General features: G+C 36.1%; 1 protein-coding gene across 1 annotated transcript in view; it reads left to right on the top strand.

Annotated features, from left to right (window-relative positions):
• Window positions 1–17,799, top strand: part of LOC145283491 (HEAT repeat-containing protein 4-like) — a 2,203,577-nt gene that overhangs the window by 274,518 nt on the left and 1,911,260 nt on the right. The window contains exon 7 of the mRNA XM_080132316.1: window positions 9,774–9,882. Within this exon, the coding sequence (XP_079988442.1) occupies window positions 9,774–9,882 (109 nt within the window). The remainder of the gene's footprint in view (window positions 1–9,773; window positions 9,883–17,799) is intronic.

Genomic DNA, 17,799 nt, shown 5'->3' with positions numbered 1-17,799 from the left:
AGCACTGGAGCAGAAGTTGATAGAGATGATCAAGTAGAACTGTATTTTTGCCGGCCTTGATGATTTCAGGTGGAACGCTATCACCACCTGGAGCTTTACCACTAGCAAGGGTGTCAATGGCTTCAGTTAGTTCGTCAAGGGGAAGCGGATTATCCAGCTCATCCATAGCTGGCACGGGTGGGATGCCTTCAATTGCTGCGTTAGTGATGATATTCTCACATGAGTATAGCTGCTGATAGTATTCAGCCCATTTCTCCATTTGTTTTCTGCTGTTTGTGATGATATTGCCTGATTCTGACTTCAGTGGTGCAGTCTTAAATATAATTGGGCTGAAGGCCACCTTCAATCCTGCACACATCCCACGAACATTTCTGCAGTCAGCTGAAAGTTGGATGCTGCTAGATAGGTTCAGTATTTGTTGGTGCAGCATCTGGCAGTTTTCTGGGCATCATTTTTGGCCTTCTTGAGTGCAGCGAGTATCTTCTTGGAAAGGTCTCTTTTATACTCAATGCGTTTAGCAGAGATAATTGGCTCTAGTTCAGTGATCCCCACTTCAAACCAGTCTGGATTCTTTTTCTCTTACTTATCAAAGGTGTCCATAGCAGAGCTGTAGATGGCCTCATGAATGTGTCCCCATTTCTCTTCTGCTGTATTGGTTGGACAGTCTTTTAAGGCTTCATATAGTGAGTCTGCAAAGCTGCACATGCGTTGGGGAAAGGAGGTGAAGGCTATAGTTATGTGGGGGTCATCCTTTTTGCTTGGCGTTGTGGATTTTATAGGCTTAATACAGACTTTAGCTGCAACTAGCATGTGGTCAGTATCGCAGCCTGCACTGTTGTAGCTGCAAGTATTACAGATGGTGGGACTGGGGGTGCTGCCAGGACACTCTGCATTATGGCTTTATTTGGAAGAATGTGTTTGTGATGCATGACATTGAATGTGCACAGATCGAGGAACCTCTGTCCATTTTCGTTTATCTTACTGATGCCAAAATGACCGATGCAACGAGGCCAGAAGCCATGGTTGGTTCCGATATGGTCATTGAAATCACCGAGAAGGTATAGTTTATCTGAGGCAGGAATTTTCTTTATGGTGCTCTCTAGTTCCTTGTAGAACTCTTCCTTTATTTCAGCACTAGAGTTGAGAGTTGGAGCGTAGATACTCAGGATATTCACTGGGCCTGATTTGCTAGAGAGATGCATAGGGAGGATTCTTGGCATGCCTTTGGATGAGAGTTCAACTGTGGAGAGTAGGCTGTTCTTCACTGCCAGTCCAAGGTGGATGGGGTCCAGTGGTGCTCATCATCCCTAACAGGTAGGACACAGCATGCCAAGCTGCCAAAGGTACTACCCCTACCCAGCAACCCCTACACCCCAATCACATTTATCTGTAAATTGGTTAACAGAACTTCTGCAGTTTACAAGTCAGGATGAAATAATAAGGGTACTACCTGGAAGTACATTCAGTTGAAAATCCCATGAAAAATAGCATGATCTGTAAACTGCAGAAGTAAAAATAATAAAAAAGGTCTACTCTCATCTATACTATAAATCTCACCTACCTGTTTCAATGTATGTATGTATGTATTTCTACATCTGCTGAAAACTTTCGACAGAGGGAACTGAATTTCACGAGATTGGTATCATTTGTAAGCTCGAACATTCAGACGACAAATATAGAACAATTCGCCAAAAACATTAATTCCTTCACCCTCAACTGGGCACTTTTTTACAGGGAGTGGTTGTTTTTTTTGCTGATATTTTCGAAAGCCATCCCTTTTTTTTCGATTGTCTACGTCACTTCCGGTTTGGCGATGGGTGCAACAGCAAAGGCGTCAGTTTTTTTGCTGTTTTTTTTTTTTTCAAGTTCTTTGCCTCCTTCACGGTACGGGTTCGAGCCTGCCTGCCTGCCTGCCTGCCTGCCTGCCTGCTACCACTTTTTTTGGTTCAACACACACCTCAAAACACCTGAGTAACGCCGGGCACCCAGACTATTTTCTTTATAAATCTAGATGTGTAACGTTATTTTGATAGTGCTGCGGTTTTTGCATTTTCAAGCTAAATTCAATTTTTAGGATATCTTTATTTCATTGTTAAGTGAAAGTAAAGAATACTTATAATGTTAAGAATGTGTTTATAAGAGTTGTGTCCGGAGATATGGGTTATCGGTATCATGGAATATTTGAATGAAAAGTAAACAAGCTCATTTTAAGTTAAATACTATTTATTACAGTTGAAACACAAATTATATTTATAGCACGATATGCACGTGTAAATATTTTTGTCATTAATTATAATAAAAATCAACGTGATCCTCTCAGGTTTACCTTCTTAGTGAACATGGAATACTTGGTTACTCGCCTTAAGTCCCCCTGTCGTAGAGTACCGACTGAGCCAATCAGGCATTTTTGTCGACCACACTCAGTTTATCATCGTGCACTGGCTTCTCAAAACAACAGCTGACCTTGTGTCTAACCTCTAATCTAAATGTCATAATTTTTCTACTTATCTGATTGTACTCTTAGCATTGGTTTTCTCGGTTAATTTTAGAATCAGATTTTCAGAGGAGGGATCGCATGAAGGTGGCCAACATCCTTAGTGAACGTGATATTTTTACCTTCTCTCCAGAAGATTAGACACAAGCTCAGGTGCGCTGTTTAAGCAAAGTATTTCTGTGCAAGTGACCACAATAGATCAGAAAACACAAGTAGAGTCACATGAACGAAATCGCGCCGAATCGTTTAATGTTGAGCATGACATTTTTTTAGTAAATCTACTTTCCCGGGCAACGCCGGAACACAGGTTACTTAGAATCTATTTTTTTTTTGCTTTCAACGTTTTTATTTAAATGGTTTTAATGCTTGTTTTTAATGCTTCTTATCTTTTTTAATCTGAAAAGTTTGGATGAAACCTTAATAACACTTTATGAACCTGGGCCAGCATGTTGTATACAGTCGCCCACAGAGAATATCAGAAACTGTGTACAATACTGAGCACAGAATATCATAGATGATTAAACAATATCTAAATTGATGTTAGTTGTTATTTAGTGGTTGTTTTTTACTCGCTAATATATTTTTGTATTTTACTAAAAGTTTTCTTTAAATGGCTTATTTCCATGCTAATGTGTATCTTATGATAAGGATAAGAAAAGTGTCCACTTTAATGTGGTCTTTTGTCATTCCCCAATGATTCGTTGACAATGAATGAAGGGCCTCCATTCAATGGCGCTTGAACTTGGCTTGTTTAAGATAACATTGAAATTCAGTTCTGGGCTGGTTCAAATCGGAACGAACTATAATCAAGCCATATTTAAAGCAATAATCTATTCATACCCAAGTATGTTAAGGAGCTTGAAAAAAATGTTCATGTTGATTTCTAAAACAAACATAGCTTCTGTTTAGAAATTTAGAAAATCTGCTCCACGAAGATAACAAACACGTTTTTTTTAACCAATTCATGCATGATGTCTAACTACATGCTTTTACCATCAAATTACAAAATATAGACGATTCTACTTGAAATTAAAAAAAAAAGCTTCAACTTGAAATAATAATAAAACACGATTCAACTTGAAATAATAATAAACACGATTAAACTGGAAATATTAAAAAAAAACACAATTCAACTTGAAATAATAAAAAAACACTATTCAACTGGAAATAATAAAAAAAACACGATTCAACTTGAAATTTAAAAAAAACACGATTCAACTTGAAATAATAAAAAACACTATTCAACTGGAAATAATAAAAAAAACACGATTCAACTTGAAATTTAAAAAAAACACGATTCAACTTGAAATTTAAAAAAAACACGATTCAACTTGAAATAATAAAAAAACACGATTCAACTTGAAATAATAAAATAAACGCTTCAACTTGAAATAATAAACTAAACGCTTCAACTTGAAATAATAAACTAAACGCTTCAACTTGAAATAATAAAATAAACGCTTCAACTTGAAATAATAAAATAAACGCTTTTTTTTTTTACACAGTGATCACCACTTATCAAGGCCCGGAAGCCACTCGGGGATAAGGGTTATTGCAAGTACATTAAGTTAGTGAGGAGATTTGCTGAAGTGTTTACTTAAGGGGGCGGTTCATTAGGAATTTGTTAACATTGGACTTGAAGACATCCAAGTTGTAGTCCGGAGGGAAGCAGGCAGAGGGAACAGAGTTCCACAGGCGTGCAGTTCTGAGAAAGAAGCTTTGTTCATGGAATCCGCGTTTTGATTTAGGCACAGATATAGAGTGGGGGAAATTTTTCACAGTGGATTCAGCTAGACGGGTGTTTTTCGTGAAAGATTGGCAAGGGGGGACCAGAGATTGGAGTTCAGACGAGCATCTGCCATGGAAATAACGATAAAACAAGGACAGGCTCGCAACGTCTCTTCTGTGGGAGAGAGGTTGCAGGGTAGAGAAAAGGGCATCCCCCACTAAGCCACGAAGTCTATTTTGTACTCTGTCAAGGCAGGATAGGCTGTTTTTAGCAGCTCCTGCCCAGATATGGCAACAGTATTCCATCCTTGGACGTACTTGGCTTTTATATGGATAGAGAATTGCATCAGTAGTGAGATATCTTCTTGAGCGGTAGAAGGATCCCACCATCTTTCCAGCGACCTTGGCAACAGACTTGATGTACGTGTTCCATTTCAGATCAGGAGTAAAAGGTCAAACCCAGAAGCTTGTCAAAACACGGAGCCTCACCCAGACAAGAGCCATCCATCACAATTGATGCCAGCTGGGGATCAGAGCGTTGATGATGTAATGGTAGGAGTTTGGTTTTGGATGCATTAAAGGTAACCAGCCACATCTTCCCCCACTGAACCAAGCGCTCGAGATCAGAGGAGAGAGAATCAGAGAGAACTTTGTCATTTACAGCCTTTGATGTGTTGCCGTAGATGGTTGTGTCATCAGCATAGATGTCAACGAATGATTTAAGTATGTGTTTAGGGAGGTCATTGATGTAGATCAGGAAGAGAGTTGGGCCCAGGATTGACCCCTGTGTGACTCCAGCATTTATATTGCAGGCCTCCGATTTTTGTCCATCGACCACTACTCTTATGAGCCTATCGGAGAGAAATGATTTAATGATTGAGAAAACATTTCCCGTTATACCGTAGCTGGAAATCTTGTGAAGTAGACCCTTATGCCATACCTTGTCAAAGGCCTTTGATATGTCAAGAGCAATTGCCCTAGAAAGGAAGCCTTTGTCAAGAGATTCACTTATCCTGTGGGATATAAATGTCAGCAACTTGAAATAATAAAATAAACGCTTCAACTTGAAATAATAAAATAAACGCTTCAAATTGAAATAATAAAATAAACGCTTCAAATTGAAATAATAAAACAAACGCTTCAATTTAAATAATGAAATTTACGCTTCAACTTGAAATAATGAAATTTACGCTTCAACTTGAAATAATGAAATTTACGCTTCAACTTGAAATAATGAAATTTACGCTTCAACTTGAAATAGTGAAATTTACGCTTCAACTTGAAATAATGACATTTACGCTTCAACTTGAAATAATAAAACAAACGCTTCAACTTGAAATAATGAAATAAACGCTTCAACTTGAAATAATAAAAAACACGATTCATCTTGAAATTAAATGTAAAATTACACTGTTTAACTTAAGATTGAAATAAAAGCATCTTTGCTCGATTTAAAATAAAATAATTACCTTAAATAAGTGGCATATTTTCATTTGAAATTAAATAAAAAAAAAACGTGGTTGAATTTGAAATGGAAAAAACACTGTTCAAATTGATATAAAATGTTTAATTTGAAATTGAAAATCTCAACGCGGTTCGATTTGAAATAAGAAATAATTTATTTGCAATAAAATACATTTTATTTGAATTAAGACATTGTTTAATTTTGGAGTTAAATAATATTGTTTGTTCATGTTAATATATAACATTATTTAATTTGATATTAAAATATAAAAACACGGTTAAGTGTGAAATAAAAATGGTGTATTTGAACTGAATAATGAGTTCACTTAAAATGCAAAAAATAAAAACGGTTAAAATTGAAATAAAAACACTTTAACTTGAAATTAAAAAAAACACATAGTTTAATTTTATACAAGGGCACTGCTTGATTTCAGGTTGAAATAAAACGTCGTTCATCGTTAATTTTTTTTTCGTTTTGTTTCTTTCTTTTTCTTTTTGTTAAATTAGATATATCGAGATAAACAGATTATGTGCACACAGTTGAGATAATAACTCTGATATTGATAAAATATATTGTGAAAGCTACTGAAGTTGTCCAGAAGTTTTGATACGTTGATTCTATCCTCAGAACATATGAAGATACGATTGCAAAAGTTAGGAATGGAGAATTATCCAACAAAGTATTACTATTATCGACCAAATTAAGAATCTATCGGACATGCCAATGTGTAATAATGCATGGAAGTGAAAACCTGGCCAATGAGAGTAGCAGACCTGCGTTGCATGGAGAGAAACGATATGATATACAATGGATGTGTAATATGGTTCTCGGAGAAAGATGAAATCTGTGTAGTGTAAGGATAAGGCAAAGAAAAACTTTGCGGGAAATAAGGATGAACTTGAGAGAAAGACTGATAAAGAAATGGTCAGAGACATGTTAGTTTGGAAGTTAATTTCTAAAAGCCATCCAGCACATGCCACCATGTAATATAAACATTAAACTAAATATAATACTAATGGTAGTATTGGATATTATTCTCAAAGCGTTTCGGCCGATATAACATCCGACCTTCTTTAGGTGCATCTTGTTGATATCTGTAGTCTATACAAAATATATTGCTAAACTCTTTATTTAACCTAGTGGGGTAGATAGTTTCTGTTCTGTTAACGATGATAGTTGTTGCATAGGTTGACATTATTAGAGAGAGCCGGATGGGGGCATTCATATTTACTAGAGACGGTGGACATGTATGTTGATAAGGGGGAGAAGAGAGAGAGAGAGAACGATATTTATAAATTTTACTTATATTGTAGAGAGGAGGGTTATCAGCTTTTATAACACAGGAGGGGACTGTCATTACTTAGATAGAGAGGGGGACACATCACTTAGATGGTTTATACACAAAGTTCATTATAACAATGAGTGGACACAATGTTCATATAAAGGATGTTTCACATTACCTTTAATTGTTGAAGAATGACACAACACGAAGACACAGTTACAAAATATGATGTGTTCTTTTATTACATTCGGCCGGTTGCAATTGCGATGACATCCAGAAATTCAAAAATCGACTACATGATTAAAACTTTCTAACCCTTCGCTTCCAAAGGGAGACCCTGCTTCTCTAACGATGTCAGCTCTGTCTCCAACTCTGTTTACCCGTCTGTCTAACTCATCCTCGACTCTAGCTCCTATATTGAGAATCCATTTCTGCCATGACGTCATATGCATGGCCAAAACGTGCTGGACCTCGTGGAGAACTTACGTAGCCTAAACATACTTTGTTTGACACGTTTCCAAACCACTTTTGCAGACAATGAATTTTCTCTAACCTATTTTTCAACATATTTAAATTTGCTATTGTTCGTTCTTCTAACTGACCTTATTTTAATTCAGTTTTCATAAAAAGAATTGAGTAATTAAATTCTTTTTCAAACAACATATCTAAACTATTTTATTTGAAAACTGGACCATGCGAGAATTCCATGTCCGACCCTATTCCTGAACCTTGCTTACGAGGTTCGAATCTCAGTCAATCTAATCTCATTTTTACTTATCTAATATTTTTCTTACTTACAAGAAAAGGAAGACCTTTCTTGTAACATAGTGTAGAAGTCTTAAAGTACATAATTGTAATTACGAGTATCGAACTTTCAATCTCCTGAAGACTGTCACGTCTAACAAGTTACTACTTAACATCTTTATCTGTTGCACCACGTGTCTATGTGACAAGTTATACATGTTAGTTTTCTCTGAACACTTTCTCACAGATGAGGTTATTCTTTATTTCTACAAATATACTATCAAACCAGTTAGGAATTACTGTTGTCATAATTGGCTTGATAAGGTACAGAAACGTGTCTGTAATTCTATTCTCATCTTCTAACTATCTTCCTGATTTTTATCAACGACCTGCTAAATCACATTCTTTATACATTCGTCGACATCTATGCAGACATTATCACCTAATGCTACACCTCGAAAGAAGTCCAAAGTGCAATGAGGGGGGGCGGAATGGCTTATTACCTTCTAATGCATCCAAAACCAAACTTCTAGCTTTTCGCCACCAACACCCATATTTCCATTTTGCCCCAGTCGGAATCAATATTTCTCATCTTGAAGAAGCACCCTGCTTCCACAACCTTCTGGAACTGACCTTCATTCCTAGCCTTAAAGGGAAGATCTACATCAGATCTGTTGCCAAAATCACTGGAAAAATGATAGGATTGTTTTAACGTTCCAGCAAGTATCTCACTCCTGACGCAATTCTCTACCTCTTCAAAATTTAGAGGGCGACAACCTTTCACCCTCCCAACTTCCTCTTTCTCACAGAATACATGTTGCAAGTTTATTCTTGCTTAATTGTTGCTTGTGCTCGACTGAGTTCTTATCTATGGCTGCTCCCTGTAAAATGTTCAGGACAAATACTCACTAAGCTGCAATAACAGCCAATAACTTCTTTTGCTCTCTATTTGTGCCAAAAACCAAACGAAAATTCCAGGAGCAGTTTCTTTCCTAGAACTGTCCGTCTGTGTACCACAATACCCTGTATCTTCTTCCGAACTGACTATTACATGGTCGTCTTCAAATCTATTGTGATGAATTCATATTGAGCCGTCGTCTCAAATAATCCAGCCCTATCTAAGGTTCATCATAACTGACCATGTTTTCTCACCATCCATTTACCTAACACTTAACTTTATCCTAGAGCGGCCTGTGAACCTTCATAAGTGGTGACCTGTAAAGTAAAAAAAAAAAAAACTCTCACATACATGATGCTGCTAGCCTCCGTCTTTTCTATAAATACTTTTATAGCATGTGTTCATCAGAATTGTCTGATCTATTTCCTGCTATCTTTGTCCAAGCTCGTTTGACTCCTTAATACCTCATTGTAATACACCTTCCTATTCCAGTTGCTTTTTTCCAAGAACTGCAAGCTGTTAGATCTCTCTCACTGCTGACTGTTTTTTTTCTCCTACCTTTAGTTTTGGACTTTTTTCAAGACTATCTTTTTTGCGATAACCATATTTTGTTCTTGTTAGCTTCTTACATAAAGTGAATCAAGGCTTTTTTTTTTGTAGCGACCTCCATAAAAAACAACATCGACTGAAACGTTTAAGTTTAGTTACTCAAATTATTGCAGATTTTTATCTAAAAATTTATGAAACTAGTTTAAATTTGAAATAATGTTTATCATCTGAATGTATCATATTCTGTAGACTACGTATGTGTAAATATGCTGTCGTTTAGTCAGTTTCAGAGTATTTGTGTGTGAACTTGTATGTGAGCGAGTTGAGTCTTCAAACTGCGGTTGAGGTTGATTTTAAGGACGTGTGCATTTGCTCTACAAGAAACTGGTAAAGTATGTGTGGGAGTAAGGAAAAATGCAAACTCGCTCTTGTGTACTTGGTTAGTATATTACGCAGAAAATATTGTATATTTCAAAGCTTCTGATTGGATGAATTGATGTTGAATTGATGTTCATAGTTTTAAACAACTTTTGTTGGTACTTCTATCATTGCATATCATTATTATTTGCAGACACTATTGATTTCTCTTTTACTTTATCCTTTCATTTATTAGGATACCAAAACTGCTGTTATGGGCGATTTTCACAGAATAGATGATGAAGCACCATCATCGCCTAATAAAATGACATCTGCTGCAGAGAAATCTTCCCTGGAGAAAATCTGTAAGTAATATTTCGTCCCTTATCGAATTGCAGCATCTTTTGTGACCGTGCAAGCCTATCCTGTTGAAGATATTATAAATGTTGGTGTTCTCTGGTTGCATTTTCCCCTCTCCCTCCATTGCTGATGTCTCCTCTTCCTACTCCTCTTGGACCATGTCTTTACAGCTCTTCTCCCGTCGCTCCGGTTTTGGGCCATAATAGTAACATTTTATTTAAAAACAAACACCTGTAATTTTTTGCACAAGAAATAATAGGGTTTCTATCAAATACAATAACGCTATAATCATGTTAACACATGATTCCTATAACAATATGTTTTGTATCAAATACATTTACATAAGCCTATAAGCACATTGATACGAGGGGCGTGCAATAAGTAATGTCCCTGACCCACTTCCCATAGCAGTAGAGCAACGAAACTTGGCACAGTTTTTAGTCTTTCTCTACATAGGAACAACCCAGAGTTATACATTTTTCCCATCGTTTGATGCAGCTTTAGAGACCGTTTTTGTAGAACACTCCAGGTTGGTCCTCCAAACACGATGTGACTTCAGAAATCAAAGCTGCATCATTTGGGAAACACTTTCCTTTCAAAAACAACTTCATGGCTGGGAAGAGGTGAAAGCCAGAGGGTGCAATATCAGGAGACTGAGGAGGATGGGGAAGGATTTCATAACCACACGCCTGTGCTTCTGATCTGGCGACATGCGAGTTGTGGACCGGAGCGTTGTCCTGCAGGAGGAGGGTATCTTTGCTGATCTTGCTCTGCCTCTTGATTTTGATAGCTTCTCTTAATTTCCTCAAAAATGAAACATAATAGGCTTCTGTAATTGTGGTACCCTTTGCCAGGAAATCTGTCATCACTACTCCATCCTGGTCCCAGAAGACTGTGAGCGTGACCTTGTCAGCGGAGAGCTGCACCCTTGCCTTCTTTGGAGGTGGTGAGTCAAAGTGCTTCCACTGCATTGACTGGGCTTTGGTCTCTGGATAATAGGGATGGACCCAGGTTTCATCCTGTGTAATCAGTCTTTTGAAAAACTCTGACTCATCTTCTTGGCACATCTCCAAATTCATCCTTGAGCACTCGACGCGTTCTCATTTCTGGAATATGTGAGCAACCTGGGAATCCATCTGACAGACACCTTATGTATATGCAAATGGTCATAAATGATAGTTTCCACAGACCCTGTACTAATCTTGACATCTTGGGCTATTTAGTGAATAGTAATGCGCCGATCTTCCAAAATGGCAGCCTCAACTTGACGAACAGATGCCTCATCAATGACAGAAGGGGAGGGCGACCAGGTCTGAAAGCTGTTACCACAGACTTCCGGCCATGTTTGAATTCACGATGCCAGTGTTTTACAAGGGCATATGATGAGGCATTATCACCATAAGTTTTTTTCATTTCATCAAAAGTCTCCTGTGGTGTACGTCCTTTCAAATAATACAAAAACCGCATCACTGCTCGACATTCAACAGGCTCCATTTCACACCTGACTCAGTTCAAACACCTGTAAAACAGAAACCACAATTAGTTCAGAGCTGTAATTTGCCACATAATCCGTAGAGATATAAATCATTGCACATGCAAAATTTCAGCCAAATCAGACAACTGGAAGTGGGTCAAGGGCATTACTTATTGCACGCCCCTCGTAAACTGGTTTCAATGCAAGGCGCAAATTCCCTAGCGGTCTGCAAAGGCCCCAGGAAACCTAAAGTCTTCTTTTCTCCAGTGATCTATTATAATAATAATTAAAAAAATGAACAAAGTAATTTTTAGGATTAACTCGAAAATTATTAACATACTAATTCGTTGAAATATATATCTATCAACAAGTCTCTCTGTCAACCTTTTATTATTTATTTATCTCTCGTGTATATATATATATATATATATATATACATATGAGCAAACTTCGCAAGTAATGAAAAGATTAATAAAAGCCTTTTCAAATTCGAAAGTATGCCATATAAATATAGAAATATATATTTATAGAACAACAGATTTAAAAGGCTCAATATCAGTGATAGAGACTAATGTAAATAGAAAAAGTACAGCTATTGTAGAAGTGAATTTATTATATTTTATTCAAAACAAGGAATACGAAGTAAAGGTGAGAGGTTCCTTATTCCATGGAGTTTCAAAGGAAAAATATAAGCAAAATGTATGTATAAATAAATCTTCTTTTTTTTTTTTGCTGGTCATCGTAAGACTTTACTAATTATCTTTGAAATAGTCCCTGAAAAATAATATTTACCTTTCAAAGGAGTTTCACAATTAATTTATTTAATTTCTAAATTTAATTCTTCACTTTCCGCCACTGCCGGTAAAAGATTTTTCATTATAACTTTTTTAGTCACATGTAAATTTTTTTAAGAAATAACTTTAGGGTTTAATTTGTCAAACACAATCAAAATGTAATCGATAATTCGGCTTGCAAAACCATGTCTTCCTATCAGTTTCATGAGTGCAGGTACCTATGATTGAATGATTGAAATAATGTTCTTGTCAGTATCAACAATGACGATAAAATCCTGCATTTAATGACGTCAAGAAGCAGTAGAAGATGTAATCCAGTCAAGTCAACTCTTGTGATTCATCTTTGATATTTCTATCGTCGATTTGTCTAATGTTTGGTCGTGTCTAACACCCAGGCATCTGGTTGTGATTCACATGATGTAACACCAGTTTCAAGAAACGTCCACACGACAAACCAAGTAATTCTCCCCGGCAAAAGATAGAATCACATTTGATGCTGTAAAACCACAACAACCCCAACAAATTAATCTCAAGACAAAAATAAATCGGCTGAAAAAAAAGCGGTAATCCTGGCTGTAATGACATGAGGAAGAAAAGCACTAGCAGATGTAGCCGACGTCAAATCAACCCTAATCAAATCTATTGAATCCTTGAGGTAACAAGCCTTCTTTTGGAACGTCCATCCTTGATGTGCATAACCTTTATTTCCCCAGGGTAACTGATTGCGCTTCCCATGATATAAGTTTTAGGAAACGTCCCGACGACAAACCAAGTAACTCTCCCCGGAAAACGATAGGATCACACTTCCACGAATTTCAGTACACAACAACCATGCAAATTAACATATAGTATTGTGGTCTGAAATGTTACCAAGGGAAAGATAAGTTACTCTTCTGTGATAAAACGTCTTGGATATTGGTAAAAACCTGTTTTTTTTGGTGTGTGCTGCCTGTAAAGCCCCGCGCAGACAAAAAGAATGGAGAAAAGAAAAAAAAAATGGCGGCCTTTTTCCGTTATATGCTTGACATTTTGTCACCTTATGTACAGATGAGATGCTACTGGTTTAAATAAAAAGCCGGATTTTTCATAGACTGGGTGGCTTGGATTTGAGTTTTGACAGCAGTGTGTCGAGTTTCAGAGTTGAATTTTTTTGACAGTGTAGCTTCGAGTTTTGAAGTAACGAATATTTGGCAGCAGTATGGCGAATTTAACCACCAGTATACATAAAAATATTTTTATCTGCTTTTCTTTTTTAACCGTCCAAAAGAAAACAAATTAAAGGCACCTAAAAACCTGTTTGCCTTTTCATTATTTACTGTCTAAGTGAATTCCATGTTTAGCTTTAACAAAGAACACATTATCTCTATTTGAATCGACAAATATATTTCAGTAGTTTTCATTCCTTTTTTTTCTGCTTTCCCATGGCTGATACGTTAGATCGTGACATTTGTTTTTGTTTGTTATTGCAAACGGATTTGCGAAATAATCACATTATTCAACGGATCTGTTACAGAAGGTTGCAGTGTGTTTAAATTATTTTTGAAGTAAAATATTTTAATCAGATAATCAGAGATATATATCTGCTGTAAAATGTGAGATACATGTTGTTTTGGGGTAAGTTTAGATTAACACCAACAGTTACATCGATCGAAATAAACTTTATGCTTTTTCTTTATAAGTTATAAAGGTTGTATTCATCGGATCTAATTTTGGGAGGTTATGGTCTTTTAGTACTTAATGATTTTATTCTACATCGTGATATGTTAAAATGACTTTTACCCACATTCTGTTACTAAAGTTTTGATTCGTTTTGTCTTTCCTCCTCTATACCAACATTTTCTGAAATCCTATTTCCATTTTCCAAATAAACTCATGAAGTCTAATTTTTGACATTATACTAAACTGTCTATATCGAAATACTTTTGAAATTTGGGTTTTTTAAACTTTCTTTTAGAAACTTGAACATTGAGATTCGAAACGCACTGACATGGCTATAAAATAGCTAGAAAATACAAGAAAAAACGTAAATAAAAAGTTGTGAAACCCTTCGTAATGTATAACTTCAAAACACCAATATAACAATTTTTTCCATCTTTTTTTTTTTTTTTTTGATCACTAAATATGGAATACTGCTGCCATATCTGGGCAGGAGCTGCTAAAAACAGCCTATCCTGCCTTGACAGAGTACAAAATAGGCTTCGTGGTTTAGTGGGGGATGCCCTTTTCTCTACCCTGCAACCTCTCTCCCACAGAAGAGACGTTGCGATCCTATCCTTGTTTTATCGTTATTTCCATGGCAGGTGCTTGTCTGAACTCCAATCTCTGGTCCCCCCCCCTCGCCAATCTTTCATGAAAAACACCCGTCTAGCTGAATCCGCTGTGAAAAATTTCCCCCACTCTTTATCTGTACCTAAATCAAAACGTGGATTCCATAAACAAAGCGTCTTTCTTAGAACTGCACGCCTGTGGAACTCTGTTCCCTCTGCCTGCTTTTCACCTGACTACAACTTGGATGTCTTCAAGTCTAACGTTAACAAATTCCTAATGAACCGTCCCCTTAAGTAAACACTTCATCAAATCTCCACATTAACGTACTGTACTTGCAATAACCCTTATCCCTGAGTGGCTTCCGGGCCTTGATAAGTGGTGACCACCGTGGAAAAAAGAAAAAAAAATCTGCGTTTAAACAATATGTTATGAGGGAGTATAAGTTACATTTTTCGAGTAGATGACCCGCAAGTCGCATTCTGTGGAGAGGGCGATGTTGCTAAGCACAGCACTCATTACAATATACCTTAGGACCTATTAATCACTCTTGTACCAGACAATATGCATTATCGAACTCCTTCATATTATTGTGAAAAGGATTGAATTATCTGAGAGCAAAAATGTCATTGTGTTTATATCTCTCAACATTATCCAGGAGAAATAAATGTACGGTTACGTTATTGCATTTAAAACTGATAAATAAATTTAATTTTTTTCAGCACATTAAAACAAAAGAGAGGAATGCGCTAGGTGGAGAAGAAAGAGAGGAATGCGCTAGGTGGAGAAGAAAGAGAGGAATGGGTTAGGTGGAGAAGAAAGAGAGGAATGAGCTGGGTGGAGAAGAAAGAGAGGAATGGGCTAGGTTGAGAAGAAAGAGAGGAATGGGCGGGGTGGAGAAGAAAGAGAGGATTGGAGAAAGAGAAAAAATATAATGGGAGGAGAAAGAAAGAAAAACTACTAGAGAGAGAAGTTTTCATATAAAGATGTTATGCACACTATTTTACATATTTTATTTTTTTTACCCCCAGGTAACGGCAAGTAAATCGTATACAAAACATGTACGATTCTAGCATAAAACTAGTTAAAGGTTTAATGCTTCCAACTCTGATATACGTGCCATTAAATATATAAAATTGTCATGGCCTGCACATTTATCTAAAGTTTTATTCAGACGAGGTATTCATTTTGAATAGCGATTCATTTGGATTTCTCCCTTTGTCTCAGTTTTCTTCAAAATTCTCAGAAATCCTGTGCATAGGAAATACCTAGATATTCGAATGTTCCATTAATTTTTTATTTCTCATTCACTGAATTAGTAAAGATGTTGACAACATAATTTCCTCTCCTCAGTTAGCCGTTTTTATATACCTTTGTTTTTGGTCACTTGGTTTTACAGAATTCAAGGGAAAGAATTAATCTAGTCTGATGGAGTATCCAGCTTCGTGTTGCTACTCGGGGTAACATCACTTAGAAAAGGTGCACTATTCCTCGTAAAAACCAGTGTTGGTTAGTGATATCAAGGAGATCTTCTTTGGGCAACGAATATCATGGGATTTAGAATATTTAGTCAATGTTTACTTGTATGGAAAAATATTCTCATGCCATGTCGTTCTGATAAACCCCTGTAGAGGGAGACCTTAGACACTCGAAGATAGTGTCTAGTAGGCATTCAAGTTCTGCAACATGAACAAATACAACATTGAAATTTATCTAATTTTACTATTTTTCCCCTCTATGCAGGCATTGTTAAATTTTAATCAAATCTGTAATTTTAGAAATCAATGCAACGCAAAAGTTTTTAAATAATTTTTTATTTCTTTATAATCAAGTTTTCGGTGATATAACCCTTTCTTAGAGAGTAGAATTTGTTTGTGTTTTCATCATTTTATGTGGCATATAGTCACCAGAAAAGTAAAGCCGTATCGTGTTTTAACGGTGACTACGTGAGTTCCCGTTGATTGAACATTAGAAGGTCTTGTTGAAACAACAAAAATTTAATTGTAAACAAATGAATATTTTAATCCTGCATTGTACAGTGTTTGTAAAATTAGATATATTTCTCTTAGTTTGTCTGTCTGTCCATCTTTTCCACCGTTTATCAGAAAGTACTAGACTGATTTTGCAAAACTTTTATACGGACATTTGCTATTATAAGGTGCAGCGAACTATTTATTACAGTAGATGTTTGATGCACAGTTACGGATTAATAGGGATATGTATTTCACAAAAAGCACTAATTCTTAAGAGTAACTGAACAATATATTTATGAATTTGAACGATGTGTTAGAAAGAGAACATACTCGTTTTTGATTTCTTACATATGGAGAGAAAAGTGTTTTTAACTTCTTGACAGGAGAGCACATTATCTAATTTTGGCTAGAATAAATACAAGGGAAATATCCCTGATAATGCTGAGGAAATCATGCTATCAGTCTGAGTCAAAGTGAATGAGCATAATGGCAACTAAGTACTGATTATATACTCTCAAAACATTAAAAATAAGGCTTATCCGCCATACTTCCTTTCTCAAAAACGGTTTCGAGTAAACATAGCTTATATTATTTTTGCTATAACCAAAGTGTAGTATCTCTTCTGATAATACAGTTCATTTTGTCTATTCTCGATTAGTGGAGGAGAAATTCTACTACACTGAGGCAATTTTTACTTTTTTTTGTCAACATCCCGTGTTTAATGAGCTGGATTATCCCCACATTAAACATCAAACTTGTATCTAACACTGCAATTAAATAGGCTCATTGTTTGAATAGTTGATAGAGGCAGTGGGAATAGGGTAGTCTGTAGGTTGGCTGGAAGTAAAATAAAAAGATTACCTACTAACCAGATCTAGTATAGAGTTTACTACAATATGGAAGCCATTAATTATAAATAATAGACAAGGTCATCAGTGTATGTATGTATATATATATGTATATATATATATATATATATATATATATATATATATATATATATAAATGACTGCAGAAATTCCCCTTCGGACCAAAGTATCGTAGGTTTGCAACAACAGATGCCAAATACAATTTAAATACATCGAGCCCATTAGCCACTATCTTATACAACTTTCGACTACCAATACATACACGCTTATTTGTGATAATAAACTGCTACATTACATCCTACGAGCAACACCATTACAATCACAACACCTATAAAGGAAGGAGTTCCAAGTTTTCTCTCTAAATATTTAATCCTTATACCCCTACCAGTTGACATCGGGTCCAATTCTACATTTTTCAGCTATACTGTAACTACGTAACTCGCTATTAGCTACATAAACATAACATAATCTTTCCAATTGCCTTGACCAAAATAATAAATTCTCTTTTGACAAAGATTCTATGTGTTTTTTTTTACACAGGCATCAC

Source organism: Euprymna scolopes, chromosome 8 (genome assembly GCF_053919585.1).
Source record: "Euprymna scolopes isolate OS-2025 chromosome 8, ASM5391958v1, whole genome shotgun sequence".
Lineage (NCBI taxonomy): Eukaryota > Metazoa > Mollusca > Cephalopoda > Sepiida > Sepiolidae > Euprymna > Euprymna scolopes.
The sequence above is the reverse complement of the archived record's forward strand: the minus strand, read 5'-3'. Positions and strand labels throughout refer to the sequence as shown.